Here is a 17370-nt window from a genome sequence, read left to right on the forward strand (position 1 = left end):
CAGCCAACCTGTATCACTCCAAGGGTAGACATAAGAAACGTATGGATGCTTACCTTGCTGGGGTCATCTCACCCCGGTTGACTTCCTGCCCTTTGGGCAGGGGGCTGGACCCGACGATCTCATGAGGTCCCTTCCAACCCTAACGTCTATGAAATTTATGAAATCTCTTTTTATAAAGCAAGGTGAGGCACATAGAGCTTAAGCCCATTTTTAAAGGGGTACTGCATTTTTTGGGTTGCAAACGAGCATTTTAGCACCCCGTTCTCTGCAAATCAGGCCCTCCATGTTGTCTTAAGGCAGGCACCCAATATTATTAGTCACTTTTCAAAAGCTCAGCCTATGTGTCTTGTCCAGGTTCATAAAGGGAGGGGGAGGCAATCTGTGGTAGAGCAGAATCACAGCCTTTCAGGTCCAAGGCTAACATGCTTACTACTGGCCCATCCTCCCATAGTCCAAACCAAATTTCTGTGCCCGAAGGACCCCAAACTTTGGGCTGGGGGAGAAGGTTGAAGCCAAACCCAGATCTGGATCCAAATATTGCAAGTGAGGATTGTTTCTAAGTGGAACTTGTGAGCTCTTTCCAAGGGTCTCATGTTCCTAAGTGAGTTTAAACCACTACCAAGACCAAAAGGTGATGATTTACGCTCATTTTTCAGCAGCGTCAGTGAAAGCACAAAGGGATACTGGGTCTTTGGTGTTTAAGGACTAGTGAATAAAAAATGTGAGAGAAGACAATCAAGTAAGAAAGGATGTGGCCAAGCTGGAGAGAGTCTAGTGGAGGGCAAAGAAAATGGTTTGGGGGTTGGGGGTCATGACTCGTGCTGAGAGGCTGAGGGAACTGGGCTTCTTTAGTCTGGAGCAGAGAAGACTGAGGGGGATTTAATAGCAACCTTCGACTCCCTGAAGCAGGGTTCAAAAGAGGATGGAGCTGCGGGGGCAGGTGACAGGACAAGGAGCAATGAGCAAGCTGCAGCAAGAGAAGTTTAGGTTGGATATTAAGAAAACCTCTCTCACAAGCTACCCAGAGCGGTGGTGGAGTCTCCATCCTTGGAGGTTTTTAAGACCCGGGTAGACAAAACCTTGGCTGGGATGATGTAGTTGGGGCTGGTCCTGCTTGGAGCAGGGGTTGGACTAGATGGGACCTCCTGAGCTTCCTTCCTACCCTCATTTTCTGTGATAATATGATCCTAAGAAAAGGACTGCTGGAGTTGTACTATGACCAAATCCCCTTTTATTTCATCTGGAATGTGCTCCAGGTCCCACCCTGGCAGCAGGAAATCATGGCAAATGAGGAGATTGGGGAATTGGGGGAGAGGAAAATAAGCTCCCCAATGCAGAAGCGCACGTACCTTCCAGCTCTTCCTTCTCATAATGGATGTTGACAACATTGCTAGTCCCACCTTGATCCACAACCGCCTCTTCATCAGGTCTCTGTTTTAAAAAAAGGAAAATATTTAAGAAGACACGAGCTTATTTCTGGGCTAATGAGCAGTGTCCTCAGAGGCTCAGCTCCTGGCTCCGTGTAAAGGATCTAACCTTTCTTTGCTTAAAAGACCTCCCAATTGTGGGGGAAAAGCCAGCAAATGTGATGCAAACTCACTCTGAAAGCAAAATCAATTGATCAATCAATAAAATGTTTCTAACCTTATAAAGCTCATGAGTTTTCATTTCACTCCAGGCTGTGTGTGTAAACAGAAGCGGCAGTGCAACAAGGGTATGCCTAGGGTCCTATCCAGGGTCAACCCTAAAGGTTGCCTTCGCTAGATCGAAGCAGACCCTCTACTTGTATGTCAGACCTTGTGACCCCACAAAGCTGTGCACACTGAACTTCCTGTTCCTATTGCCCTGTACAGCTTTTCTAGGAATCGGGCTCTCCATGGCTTGTCGCTCCACCTGGACTCGGCCCTAATCAGGGCAGCAGAAATAGAAAACGGGCTGCAGAAGGGCCCCAAATCAGGAGCAGGGGCCACATCTATACATATGCTCTGCTGAGGAGTAGAGTAAAGCTGTGAAGTAAAGCAGCAGCGTCTACACGTGCAGCAGTATTAGGTTGCAGTAAATTAAATGATGCCAGCATAAGTTAGTACAGGCGGGGTAATTTACTGAGATCAAATGCACATGTAAATGCTGACCGTGGGAGTAAATTATGCCCCGTTAGCCAAGCCGGCCAGGAGCCAGACTCCTGCCTGGCTCCACAAGCTCTGCATCGTCATGCCCCAGCTAGCCCCTCCACTGCCACCCGAAGCCCAGGGCTGACCCCCTCTATGTTATCTGCCAACCTGGGCCTGCTCCACCCCAGCTCAGATTGCTGCTGTCCTGGGCTCACGTGTAGATGCTGCACCCATAAGTAGTTTACTCTGACTCAAACTGCTCCAGAGTTTGATTCACATTAATTGCATGTGTAGACGCACCCAGGGAACTGCAGGTCAGCTGCTGGCGGACTTCTTTTGCTTGTGGTCAGGCACGCTCTAAGAAAGGTTCAGGGCTGGGCAGGCGAGCTTTAGGAGTTGTACCAGGATTTCTTAAGGCAAGGTTCATGAGACTATGCAGAGCATCGTTTCTCAGATGCCGTGGCTTCCTCAGTTGTTACGGCTGACAACTTGGTTAACATAGCAGATACTGGATGCTGGCTCTCCAGAGCTAAACACCAAGGCTGTACAGCAACGAGCTGTAATACACTCATCCGTTAATGTGTTGGGCCTGCGGGGGGATTTCACATACTGACCACGGAGTTACAAGATGCTGCAATGCCCTGAATGAATCAGCCCAAAGAAAATTCATTTCTGTCTCACACGCCAAAAGAAAACAGAGGAATCGCATGTGAACAACAATCAATATGGGCAAAGAAGAGTCTTGTTTTTAATTTCTCCAGGCATGAGAACCACAAAAGGGGATTACCCCTCTCTGTTCAAAGAACTAAAAACCAGCCACATTTCAGACTTACGCTACAACTGTGGCTTAATAAACGGCCTTCTGGAAAAACTTGATAACATTTTTCCCTCTCTCTGTGCTAAATTGCATTCAGTACCTCTGCAGCAGCAGAGGAAAATACATCGCAGGGTCTTCGTTTCCTCTCCGTGCCCAAGAAAGTTAGTTTTACTAATGAAGCCGGTAGAAGGTAGGGTAGATTCATACCTTATAGACTAACCAAAGCATGTGTGTGTATGTGAAGAGGCACTGAGCACGTGGGCCCAAGGGCCTTGGCCCCCCTCAGGGAGACAGCTGTCACCTGAAATGCATGAAACTTTTCACATGTCCCTCATCTTAGTGCTCCCCCATCCCGCCAACGAACATAAAAGTTGGAGCCTTTGTATGTGTATGTATACACACGCATGCACATGTGTGTGTATACATGTGCATGTGTGTGTGTATGTTGCACAACGTATGAGCTGAAGCTCACTTCATCAGATGCTGGGAAAGGATATGCAGAAAGCAGAATGAGTGAATCTGATGCCAACCTGTTTTAAATCAAACGGACCAAAATCTGATCCCTGGTAAAGAGCAAAGCTACTCCTTAACTGGAATGGCTTTCCTAATTAACCTTATACCCTTACATCACAGAAGACACTGGGCAATTAACTATGGTCATTTGTACACATGCACGAGTCGCGCGCATGTGCAACATCAGAGGTGCTTTAGTTCAAAAGTGCACCACTTCCATTTTCTGCGTGCTGACGTGCATTTCGCCACTTATACAATTAGACTCTACACAGAACAGTTCGCATCAGGTTGTGTGCGGAGCAGATTTATCGAGTCTGCTCCGAAGTGGCGGATATCCAGCACATCCCAGGATGAAAAAGCATGTGCACATTAATGTTCAATTAATGCACGTTAGGTAATGTGCATTAAATCTAGTACCTCCCTTGTGAGGTACTGGAAAAAATGTGTATGAGCATATTTTAATGTGCATCAGCTAAAGAGCATGGGCGTCTATGCATGAACGCAAAGGCTGCTCCGACGTGCTGCAATTCCAGTGGACTCAATTAATTGCCGTGGTCCAACAGCCTCCTACATCTTGGGTATCAGAGGCCCTGCACTTCAAAATGGAGGTGGAGGTGCTTGAACTAAAGCTCGTCAAAGGAGCTTTAGTTCATGCACCCCCGCCACCGTTTTTAAGCATGGGAACGCTGATACAGGAGATGCAGCACCACTTTAATTATAGTGGCTCTCAGAGCTGCTCTAATTAAAGCTCTGCCTCCCATCCCAGAGCATGTGTAAAAGTGCCCATGGGGTTTTCTGATGCTTCTTTAATGCACATTAAAATAGGCTAATGCACATTAAAGCACATATATAGACACACCCAATGAGGTCCTTTTTACTTCCCCCTTTTGGGTTTCTTCTCGGACTCTTGCAGGATTCATCTTTGCATGATTTCATTTGCAATCACGAGGGCTAGATACTTTCCTAAAAAATTATATTGAGGTTTTTACAGAACCATGCGACTCCAAGAGCCATTTCTTTTAGAAAAACCCCATATCTCAATGTAGTTGCAAGGGCAATCATTGTAAATGCTGTTTTTCCTTATTATCTTCAAACCGGAACACTGAGCTTGATGTAAAAACTTGCATGCTTTCAGCAACGTCTTATACTACCCCGCGGTGCAGGAAGAGAAGCCAGAGGACTGATTTCCAAGCCCAGCACGTTCCCGAGCATCACATCCTTATGAGAACTTATTGTGCATGAATTTCTGGGTGGTTTGTCCCTTAATTTTGACAGGAAAACCCACCCACACACCTGGAAATCACCGTTAGGACAAAAGTAGTTAGGACGTCCAGTCCAGGCCCTTGCATTTGCAAGCAAGGCTCATCTAAAGAGTCCGAAGTCGCTCACCCCAACACCGTCCCCCGTCACAGCCACAAAGCACAGCACGGCAGCGAGAGTGAGAGCAGCTCACTGCGTTTGGACGGCGCCAAATGCAATGCGGCCCGTATCTCACTTGGGGCCTTTAGGTTTCCCTGTGTTATTAAGAAGAAAGAAAATAACTGAGGATTAAAGGATAAGAAAATAAAAAGCAGCTGATCACCCACGGGGGGGTTAGCAGATAAGGGGGCAGGAGTGGTACAAATGCGTCGGAGAAGCCAGATTTGCATTGTCCGAGGATTACCTGCCCAGAGTAATGCGATGCTAATTCAGCACACGGGTTCCCTTCGCTCTCTGATTCACTGTCAGCACAGCTACTTAACTCAAGCTACAGGACCTCGCTTTTAACTCTGGCTCAGCCCGGTTTGTATCAGCCAAAGCGGTATCCGTCACACTGTGGTGCAGCTGGCCTATTTAGGATGGCAGCAGCATTGTAGGGTAGCTGGAGCCGTGACAGCTCGCAGCTCTCACACAGCTACAATTTTCTTTCTCCCATAGCGATGACACACTAGCGTGATCGACATTTTAATAGTGGGGGACAGTAGCTAAAAATAAAAGCCGGTGGTTGAGTTTCGACTCTTCAGGGGGAAAGGGGCTTACCCTGGACATGTCAGCTTGTGCATCTATTCCTTGTTAATTATTATTTCAAAGCAGCATCGTTGTTTGCAAAGTGAAATTATTTCATAAGATAATCCTAGGTCGCATGACTAAAGGAAGCAGGACATCGGTGCAATAGCAGAAATGCCCCAATCTGAAAACAGGCACGAATGCTTCCAGCCCCCACAGGTACTAATTTCAGAGTAAACATGCGGGAAAGCAGACTGGTGCTGTTTTGATCGATTCATTCATGTTACCTAGCAGCAGACTTATTATAAAGAGCTGTTGATTTTCCACTGCCTAATTACTCCCGCAACTACCCCTGCCACTCCATGTCCCTTCTCAGCAACAGCTGCCCAGATAGCCCCTGGCAGGGTTTTCCAATCAGGCACAGAACAACCTCAGATAACGAGTGGTTTCATTTCTGAGACTTCACCTAGTTTCTGATTAGCATGTGCTGCATCCGGTCCTCTTAAAAGGGAAGCACATAAAAGCAACTCCCCTGAAACACTGCATCAAACCCAAGCACAACGTAAATTCAAAGATATAGTCCCATCTCAGGAAGCCGACACAATTTCACCAGCGAAAGAGTCGCTGTTTGAGCTTGCCAAAACGGTTGACACGAGTTCTGCATCACTCGCTGTTATACGACTGCCAAAAAAACCTTGCCTGATAACCGATTTTTTTTATAATTTACTGAAGTTCTGAAATAACACCACCTTGAAAATGAACAATGGTCGCTATTCTAAAAAGTCAGGGGTTGCCAGCAGATGCCATGGGGCCATTATGTTTTTATTTTTTACTGCCCCAATTGCAAAGGAGAACCTGCAGCCATTGCAAATAATATGATGGGGGAACCTTTGGGAAATGCACAATATTTGGCACCAAACTTGGGGAAACGCAAGGGAGTTTAATCTGGCACAATGTGCCCCTTTTCACAGCTCTTCTGTAATGTGAACCAGTGGTTCCCAAGGTTTGGGGATCACCAGTGAACCGCTAGCCCTCAAGACCTCTCCTGGACCACCATTCACCCTTAGCATTTCATTCAAAAATCAAAGTCATGCTAAACTCAGTACCACCCAGGCATCACCTATGAACCATTTGCCACGTCCTCCTGGACCAGCTGGGAAACCACCCATTTAAAGCTAGTTTCAACCAACTTCCTCTTGGTCCTAATTTAGAACAAAATGAAAGTTAGCTCAAGTATCTCTACATGTGTGGGAACCACAACTTCAGGGCACGGCATAGGTGTAACCTTAGACTCTGCGTGTCAAATGTGGAGGTGAGGTGTAAGTTAAACTTGTATAAGCAAGTGTCAGCCTGAAACCAGGGCTACGCTCGAAACTTTTTGGAAGTCCTGGCAGAGAAACAGGTTTGCGGGTTTGCCGAGGCAGCCCATTTTCCTTGGGGAAGCAGAGCAAACTACACACCAAAAAGCACTTCTATTGCTGCTGTGATTAATTATTATGATTAATTTACATCACTGCAGTAACTAGGAGCGCTGCTCACCAGCTGTGTGACAACTGTAGAACAAGAAGAAAGTTCATGCCTTGAGGAGCTTTGAACTTCAGTACAAGACAAGAGGCAGCAAGAGAGGGAGGCAGAGACAAGGAAACATGAGGAAGCAATGGATGATACCGGCAGTAGCTTCAACCACCAGTGGCCTAATCTCTGCCATAATTTTTATGGTAAGTTTTATGGGGGAAAAAAACAGAGTAAATGGTAGTGGGCACAAGCAAGGTCAGCCAAGATAACTATAGTGGCACACTTATTCTAGCACTGCGCTGGATTAAGCAAGAACCACTCTGGGCTTGAGGTCTGCTCGTGCTCACGCGGGCGCCGGATGCGGGAAAACATCACCACTTCGGCTGCAGTTTGGTCATTTCTTTTGCATCCTGACGACCATCATTCAGAAAGATGGACGAGGGGTGAACCGTTAGCTCGCACAGGTTCCCAGCAATAGCTCCATCCCAGCAATAATGACACCGAGTAGCTACCCACACGGCACTGCCTGGATTTATTCCACACCCAAAATTACGCTCTGTGCCTGCGTGACTCCACGGTATTTTATGCACGAGGAACAGATGGAGTGGAAATGTATGCTCAAGATGAGCGTGAGGCAAGTCAAGGGGTGCCATTTGGAGGACTCCAAAACTTGCCCCGCGGAGAAGGTGCTGTATAAGAACTTGGCCCTCTCTCTTACTTCAGGCCAGACGGTGCATGATTTGTGCCCTCTACCACCTAGCCTAAGAGGATGTCTCTCATGGCTAGGCAGTTCCCCCAGTTGGTTCAGAGTTGGGGATCCATGGTCTGTCCTCCATATTTCTGTTCAGAATTGAGCCTACAGGACCTCCAGAAGTCCATGGGAGCTTGGCATCAAATTTCCATGGAGCAGAGCCTGATCCTTGATGGAAAAAAAAGGCTGGCAGCCTGAAAGAGCCCTTGCGGTAAAGCCCCAGCACCACAGTTGCACAAGCAGCAGACACAAGTCTTCGTGATTGTGAGCACAACTCCCATCAAGTGGTAAGATCCCAGACCTTAAAACATTCCTGGAAGGTAAACTGCATTTGGAAAAGGTCCCGGCCCTAATGGGAGGCCACCGCAGAAACCCCGTAGCCAGCATGCTCCAGCAAACAAGGGAGATCTTTCAGGGGGTCCGATCCCATCATTTAGAGACAAAGTCTGGCAAGGACCTGTTGACTGAGCCCAGCCCCAGCCATCCCAGGCACCCCCTCCATAAACTTGCAAAGCTCCATCTTAAAAGTCATTAGGCTTTTGGCCCTCGCTACTCTCACGGGCTGTCCCAGACCACTCTACCCTAATGGTCAGGGACTTCTTTCCAATTTCCCAGCTAAATGCATTCCTGGCCAGCCTGTACGCAACTGTCCTTGTACCAACCTTGCTCTGTAGCGTGTGGAGCTCCTCCACCTCCCTGGTGTTTGCAGACAGCAATCCGATCCCTTCTCTGTCTCTGTTCTGCTAAACCAAACCATGCCAAGCCCTGCTAGTCTCCCTGCTCCTTCTTCTGCACTGGATCCTTAAGGACAAGCGAGCAGAGCTGTCCTCACGATCCCAGCTGTGCTCTATCACCACGGGGAACCCAAGCCCCCTGTTTCCAGGAAGGGGGGAGGCAGCTTGCAGAGAGCCTGGGGGCAGGGGACAGCGGGGCTGAACTGCCCAGGTGAACTGGGCCAGGTCTGCAAAGGGGCAGGCTGCTGCTGACTGAATTAGGAGAAAAAACGATAGCAATGATTGGGTCACTGGTGGTTGAAGCTACCGCCTGTCGCGTCAACCAGGATCGCTCACTGTATCCGGTGGTGCTGATTCAGCCAGCAGCAGCCTGCCCCTTTGCTACTGCCAACACCTGCTACTGCCTGTCGTGTCAACCGTTCTCATTTATTGGGAGAAGAGGACAAGGTTACGTGACGGGAAGGGGGTGGGCTTGAGGCATATAAACCCAGCCTCTGGTCAGGGAAGGAGCAAAGCCCTGGCTGCTGCATGGCAAGGAGCTCCCGGAGGAACTGGCTGTATTTTGGAGTCAGGCCAGCCCCAAAAAGGTATCTCGTGGCCCACAGGGGTTTGAATTAGGACCGATTAGGTTGGTATTTGCATTTGTGTTTGACCAGAGGAGCAGATAGTGACTGTAGGGGTAGACTGGAGGCCACATAACACTCTGGGTGTCAAGCCCTGCCAACGGGGCAGGGGCGGTGACCTGGGCTAAGGCTAGGGCTAGGACTTGAGTCCGAACAGAGCAAACTAAGCTTGGGCCAAGGCCTAGGAGCTGGGGTCCTGAGCAGTGGATCAGGGCTGAGGGCAGCCAGAAGAAAAGGAGACCGAGGCCAGGATGGTACCAGGGGGAAGCACCTCAAGGGAGACACAGAGACCCCCAGAACTGAGTGTGGACCTAGTAGCTCAAGGGCAGAGCTGGCAGGGGAGCGCCAGAGAAAGTACTCCCGGCCTCCAGGGACTGCCTCCTCCATAAACTGAGAGCATCGAAGCCATGGCAGGTGAGAGACCGGAGATGGGGTGGCGGGAGCGGGACAGTGCAGCAGGCAAGTTGCACCCCAAGGGGCACTAGGTGCTGCATGGGGGGTGGACACACTACTGGTCACACTAGCTATCACCTTCTGCAATGGCCATAACACTTCCATGGCATTGCTGGAAATGCCCGAGCGGGTGCTGAGGTCACATTAAGCTTTGTCATGACTACATCGTGCCGACCTCTCCGATGCCATACTAACGACCCACCAGCCGACCCAGTTCTCCTTCTCAGTCATGATCAAGATTGGCGGGCTGGCCCTGCTTGGCTTACAGATTCTGTGTGGGGAAAGAATAGCCCGAGCGGGAGGAGACAAAGCTGCTAGCAGCACAGAGCAAGAGTAGAGCCATTCCCGCAGGAAGCCAACTTCAAAAAAAAAAAAAAAAAAAGGAGAAGCCAACTTAAAACGACATTAGCCCACGACTACTCTAATCCTGACCCTGGGGCCAAAATTTTTGAACCTCTGTCTTACTTAAAGAATTGCAACAGCACTTTGTAGAGGAAAGAACAGGAGCCTGGATCGTCACTGGGTAGAGAGGAAAGCTGGGGTAATGTAACGTTTCCCCAAGGCCCTGCTCATACTGCTCCCCGGCAGAGATGGCAGAGACAGGCAGGTAAACTATATGTTTCCTCCTCTGGTCATAGATACACAGAAAAGTAAGGCTGGAAGGGGTCTCTGGAGGTCATCTAGTCCAACCCCCTGCCTGAGGCAGGATCATCCCTATGCAAACCATTCCATACAAACCACTGTCTGCCCTATTACTAAACCTACACAGGCAAAACTGTATTGTCAAACCTAAAATTACTAAACTAGACTAAAACTGTACTATGCTGTACTATACTATACTACATAAACTATACTATACTATACTAAAACTACTAAACTATACTGTACTATACTATACTATACTAAAACTACTAAGCTAAACTATACTGTACTATGCTGCACTATACTATACTATAGAAACTATACTATACTAAACTAAACTATACTGTACTATACTATACTATAGAAACTATACTGTACTAAAACTACTAAACTAAACTATACTGCACTATACTATACTATAGAAACTATACTATACTAAAACTACTAAACTAAACTATACTGTACTATGCTGTACTATACTAAAACTAAAACTACCTGTCACACAAGCCCAAGACCTGAACCTGCCACAGGGAAAGCAGGGGAACAACCGTGGCCAACATCCTGCTGCTGCAAAGGTTGTTAAAATGCACTCTAGAGATCCAAGGCTGTGCCCCAGCTACAGAGGAAGGCAACCGCCTGCCCCACCAGTATATACCAACCTGACCAGTTTATCAAGCACGTCCTTCGGGCAGATGGGAATCTTTCACACTTTCTAGGAGACGAAGCCTTTCAACTGTAAGAGCAGCTGCTCTTACGTACAGACACTGAATCTCATCACATAACAGTGCTATTAAGCTGCGTAACCCTAACCTGGGTCGGGCACCTGGGCTCCGGAAACATCAGTCCCCGGGGATACCCACAGCCCTGCACTTCTTTCTGGATAACCTTGTTCTGGAGTGTGTGGTCTCTGGTTTGTACCTACAGGCAGACATGGAGCTCCAGCAGCACAACTTCAATATTTCAGCAGCATGAACTAACCGCGCAGGTGCTGGTCCCTTTGTAGGCTGACCACTTCCTTTGCCCGGCTGTCATTGAGCTTAGATTACAAGGCGCTTCCCCCTTTCTCCTTCTGTTCTCAGACCTGTTGCGTCTCTTCAAACACCATGGACATCTACCCTCCTTTGAAGCAGCCCCAGATCACCTTCTCATTGCAACGCCTCTTTCTTTGACCACTTTCCTTTCCATGGAAGCTGGCATATTAACGTGATCCCCAGGCTCACCACTAGCCTTGAAATGTTTTAAAGGCAATCAAACAGTCAGTCATCCTAGGAGCAGCCCAGGCCTCTATTACCTGCAATTTCTCCGAGGAACCTGCCGAAGCCATGGCTGTTTTCAGTCCGGGTTAATCAATCTTTTAAACGTATTTAACTGCATCTAAATTAGACAGAGAGGCAAAATCACCACCGGGTTGCCTGAATTCAGCCCCACTCCAGCTGAAAATTTTATAGCAGTAGCTTTGGGCTGAAAAAAAACAAAATGGAGAAGCCAACCGAAAACGACATTCGCTCGTGGCTATTTTAATCCTGACCTTGGGGTCAAAAAAAAAAATTTATAAAAATAATAAAATAATGAACATTTAAATCCTATTCCCCATAGGCTACGTGGTAGCCATGTGAGTGAGCCCTCGGAGACATCCGGCGTTCGCCTTCGGTGGCAAAGGACACGCCGCGGTGCCGCGCGCGGCCAACGGCAGGTTGGTTCTACTGGAATCTGAAAATACGCATCACAGGCACAGCGTTCTATGTGGTCATTTAAAAATATTGCCCCGGAGCCGGAGAGATCCGGGAAGCATCGTCCAACCCTGCTGGCCTTGACCTAGAGGTTATTTCCTCCCTCGGCAATTGGGTCATCACAAAATTCAAGACGTTTGGCTTCCCGTTCAGTTTTAAAAGGTCTCAGAAGCAGGGGCTTTGCCAGCCTGGACCCTCAGATAGGACCTTTTTTTTTTAGGGCCAGTCTGGAGAAAGGCATCTGCACAGAGGCTCGCAGCAAGACCACAAGATAAAGCTGCAAACCCATGGATGTCCTAAAGCACCCGTGCAGCAAGGGAGATGCTAGGCAAAGCGCTCCGACTCAAAGCAAAGCGCTCCGACTCAAAGCAACCCGAGTCCATCTGTGCCCAGCCAGGACAGATATATTATGGGCAACTTCCAGGTGGCTCGAACCTTTGCTGGGGCCTAAATCAGAGTGCTGCAAATGGCATCTCTCTCTTACATCAAATAGGAACCCAAGTGTAGAAATAAACTCAGCGTGAGCTTCGATCACTCCGAGCTGCTGGGGTAGGAGGTGCACGCAGCCCTGCTGCCTTTACAGTGAGCGGCGGTCAAAAATATCCCAAGGAAATAGTTTTGCATTAGAAAATGACGAGCTGCCAAACAGCGCATTTCTATAACACTGGAGTGCTCTGTTCCAAAAAGGCGTGCGCACCTGCACGTGCAACCACATGTGTGTCTCTCTCCCTGGCCGTCCACATTGTTCTGAATACGAGACAAGCCAGTCTCCATTTCCAGCAGAGCCGAAATGCCAAAGCATGGGCCATTTCTCTTTCTAAACCATCCTTTCTTTCCAGATTCCCTAAAGACAGAAGGGTGGATGCTCCTTCACGGACTTGGCCGGTTTTATCAATGAAATGCCATCTACAAAATTCAGCCGGAGCCTGAGCCAGGTATAGATGAGGTGAGTGTTGCTCTACCCTATTTTCTCACATGCAAAATGCACCTTTCTCCCCCAAATTCAGTCGCTGGATACTGCGGTGTGCATTATAAGTAAGGAAAAATGGTAACAGCAGTTTCTGCAGCAGGCCCCTCTTCTGGGGGAAAGCAAAGCAGCAGCCCTGCACCTGCAACACAGCAAGTTCCCTACTTGCTGGCGGTGGACACGCTCTTTCTCCCAGCACGGTCTCCAGCTGCAGAAGCTGCTGTTCAGTTACTCCGTGCTACTTACCCCTATTTCCAAGGCCAGATCTTCCCCCCCCCCCCATTCTGCCCTTCAAAAACCAGGGATGTATCCTATGCGGGGATGCGGTGTAGGCGAGAAAATATGGTATTCCAAACACTCACACCTGCATTGTCCATCTGTAACTCGTTCCCAGGCTCATCCCAGCTAATCAGCTGCTTACGTGCTGCAAGTCCACTCGTTGTCATGGACTGGCTCCCCCCTGGCTCCACGCAGGACAAAGGTTAAGTGCCCGGCTTCAAATGTAATGTGACACCACGTGTCAAATGACACGGCACATGAAAATGACACCAAGGTCTAATCAATTAAAATCGGGTTGCAACCCAGCTTCAGGTCCAGGTTCCTTTTTATTATTTCACAGTAAAATTTCAAAAGCAAACATCTGAGGAAACAGGAGACACCATCAGCAAAGAATAAAGACTCAGGAAGCATTAGGGCCAGCAGAAGGCCCTGTGTCTGCAATCAAGGTTATGTTCCCAAAAGAGCATAAATGCCATTTAGGCATTTAATAAACCACCCATATTTATATAATTACTCAGTATGCTGAGTTTGCATAAAGCTCTCAATGCTCTAGCTAAGTCCCTATGTTAAAAGAAACAAAACATTTCAGAGGTAGGAATTAGGGTTCACAAGAGAACAAAACACCCAAAACCAAAAGTTTCAGTACTTCCAAAGTAAACTTGTTTGGACCATTTTATTTGTCCAAAAAATTGATATTTAGATTTTCTCCCCGATTCAGAATGAGGATGAGTTTGCAATATCAAGGCAATTCTGATTTTTATTTTTCCAGTTCTGCTAGCATTAGGAAGGGAAATAGATCAGTTTGCTCTTATTAGTCATGCCAAGCAAAAATAAATACATCAAATGCTGAATGACTGCAATAGAGTGGCTTACATCATATGTAAAGGAATGGCTACCAGGTCTAACAAAAAAAAACCAACCCAAAAAACTAAGCCTCCCACCAAGTTTAATATAGAAAATGGGGTTTCAACTGAGCAAAAGCTTGGACTGGAAAATCCATTTTCCTCTTCCCCCAAATGGATCTTTCCTTGGAAACTTTAATATTTCAGCAGGCAACCCAAAATGTGGCTGTTTGATTGCAACAAAAAGTCAAATATTTAAAGGAAGTGATTAAGAGTTTACTTTCACTGACATTTTCCGAGGGGAGGGGAAGAAAAATCTAACCTCTGCAGTTATTGGTAATACAGGGAAATAATTATTTTTAACATGTGATTTTATCTTGGCTTTAACCTTTAAAACAACTCAATAACATGCTGTTCAGCTGCATAAAATCTCTTAAAACTCCTGCTATATGAATACTTACTTGCCTGAGAGTTGGTTCCTTTAAGACTCATTGCAATCGCTCCGATCAAGAGCCTTGAGGGACAATAGGCAATACTGTACTGACAATATTCAAGTCAACTCCCTCCTACACGCTCCCACCCAGCCAGCCTGGTACAGCAAAATGCTAATCCTTTACCACTGCTGCACTGTGTTTGCTGTAAACAGGAACTGTCCTCTAAATGATCCGAGGTTTTCTGAGGTTTTTTTCCTTATCTATGCAAAGCTAATGACAGCAGACTGCATTGAAACTGGGTGCAGCCAACTCCTTGTCAAAGGAGACTCCACTATGCTTTTTAAGCGGACGTGAGGCTGTCGTTCCAAATGTTCCCTTGATCGGGCTGGTTTTAAAACTGGGAAGCCATCCCAATTGAAGGGTATTGGTCGCTTGGTATTCATGTGATACAGAAGCTACCCTAGCCTTTGAATTCTTCCTAGCAAGCAAGGCGGATCACGGACCTTCGCTGTATCAGCAACCTTAGTTAGACAAGGTTCTTTGGGTAGATGTGATATCTTATATTACACCAACTAAACAGTTGGGAAAATTGTTCTTTGCAAGCTTTCAGGCACAAACACCCTTCTTCAGCGTGCTGGTGTTTTGTGTGCTCTCAGCCTTAGCTAATAATGCACGTGGGGATGGCACAGCCTCTACCATGGACCACAGAAGATAGAGATGGGCCTGTTACTGCTTGCCAGTGGCCAGCTCTGGGCATTTTCTCCTCTTTGTGAAGGGTCTTGTCACTTATCCTGCCCTGAGCAGGGCACTGCACTAGATGACTTCATGAGGTCCCTTGCCTATGACTCCTATGACTGTATGTTGACGGGAGCTAGCCCGGCGGGTTGGACTGCGTGGACTCCAGCATGCAGACACTGTGGAGCGCTGGGTGTCTCTCACCTAATCTGGACCGCCTGGTATCTAGGGGAAGCCAGTGTCCAGTTCAGGAGTGGCCAGCCTGCAACAAGGGGCCTGGGCAGCCCAGAGCCAGCCTTAGGGAAAATGGTGCCCTGGACAAACTTGTATTTCGGTGCCCCCATCCCTCCCACCACCACCCAGCACCCCTCCCCATGTCACCAGCACTGTGTGTGTGGGGGTGGCTGGGGAATGAAAGGGGGGGAGGGTTTGTGTTGGGGGGTTGTGCATGTGAGTAGGGAGTGAGAGGGGGGCTGTCAGTGGGATTGAGGGTGTGGGGGCAGTGGAAGGGGGGTAGGAAGGGTGTGGGGGGGTGGAGGGGTGCATGAGATGTATGTATGCCCCAGAGGCTGCAGGTGGCAGAGGACCCCATGGGGTATTGCAGGGCAGCACGTGCCCACTCACCCGAGATGCTGTCCTGGTGCTGGGGGGTGGGGCCGCAGGGGGAACAGGGGCTTGGCCTGGGGCAGGTAGCAGGCTGGGCTGCCCACACAGGAAGCCCAGCCCCAGCAGCAGGGTGCCGTCCTCCCTCACCCATGCCCTTGACAGTGGTGGCAGTGGCCAGTGGGGGGTGGCTGCAGCTCAGCCTCCAGCCTCAGCAAGTCAGTGATGGGGACATCCTTGGTGCACAAGCCAGGGCCAGCCAGCTGTGCCACCTTCTTGCTGGGCACAACTGCCTTGCCCATGGCCTGGCAGCACTCGAGGAGGGCGTGGGGCTTAATCTGTGACATGCTTTCCAAGACGGTTGGCCCCAACAGGTTGTGCTGAACCAGGCCTGGCTCAGTGTGGCTCAGTTCAGGGGAGACATTAGTGAAGGGAAGGACCCACAGACTACGGCGGAGTTAAGACCTGTTGCTGTGATAGAGGAGGTAGCCAAAAGACACGCACAAGTAGGGAGGAGGCTAGACCAGATCTGGGGTCTCTTCTGAGCTCTGCAACACGGCAGTCACTGCCTTCCCGCTTCCCCTGCCGCTTTTCTGTCTCGCCTAGGAGGGTCAGGGCACAGTACGGCGGGGTTCGAGGCAGCGCCCTAACGTAAATAATAGTAGAGTGACTGCAAGCATCAAACTTGGAGACCTCTTAGGGAAAGAGCCCTAAAAGTGGGTGCACTTGATCTTGAGTAGCCAGTTCAATTGCCTAAAACTGATGATTACAGCGAGGAAATTGCCAAGGGATTGAACAATCTAATAAAAGTGGCAACATTATGAAACTTGCAACAACGCAACCTATTCATAAAGCTATTATCCTTCCTGCGCTTCCCGACACATGCAAACACACTGTGTCATCCTCCCTTGATCTCACTTGGATGTCTCCATTCTTTCCCTGGTCTCATTCTCCCTCCGTCCGTATGACTGAGAATACTGACAGCCTCCGTGGGTGTCCAGGACTTGAAACCCTGGTTCTCAGAGCTAAGCAAGTTGGTCTTTGAACAGCAGCCAACCATGGAGAGGGTTATTATCCAAGCAGAATGGATTTCTCCTGCTTTTTGGCTCTCTGCCTGATGCCTTCACAAGTTTACCATCCTTTTGATTCCCTCAACGAAGTGTCTGATGCAGGAGCATCCATAAAATGGCATATTAAACTTGCCTAAGTCTTTGAAAACTGTTGGAGTGTGTTTGTGTACATTAACTCTTTAGGAAGCTTTGTGTCAGTCTCACTTCATTCTGGCCAAAACTGTCTCACCCAGGAGCCTAACCTTAGCACTCGAAGGCCCATAGTTTAGCACCTAAATAAAAGCAGACTCGTCGTCAGAAGCTCTGAACACCTGCAGATTCAGTGGAAGCCCATGGAGTTTGCAGATGCTCAGTGAGTCCAAAAATGTGGGCCATTTTTATCCAGATGCCTGCCTATATGGATGGACAAGCCTAATTTTGGGAGCTCCACTCTCAAAACATGGGTAACAGCTCCTTTTGTAAAATGCAGCAATATATACAGGAGCCTCGCAGCTAAGACTGAATTCTCTCTCAACAAATTAAAACAGGCCATTAAAAAAAAAACAACCTTGCAATACCATTACAT

General features: G+C 48.3%; 1 protein-coding gene across 1 annotated transcript in view; it reads right to left on the bottom strand.

Annotated features, from left to right (window-relative positions):
* SLC4A8 (solute carrier family 4 member 8) overlaps positions 1–17370 on the bottom strand; it is a 62502-nt gene that overhangs the window by 37464 nt on the left and 7668 nt on the right. Inside the window, exon 2 of the mRNA XM_090056329.1 lies at positions 1350–1431. Coding sequence (XP_089912455.1) covers positions 1350–1431 — 82 coding nt within the window. The remainder of the gene's footprint in view (positions 1–1349; positions 1432–17370) is intronic.

Source organism: Crocodylus siamensis, chromosome 6 (genome assembly GCF_052110815.1).
Source record: "Crocodylus siamensis isolate JL-2025a chromosome 6, ASM5211081v1, whole genome shotgun sequence".
Taxonomy (NCBI): domain Eukaryota; kingdom Metazoa; phylum Chordata; order Crocodylia; family Crocodylidae; genus Crocodylus; species Crocodylus siamensis.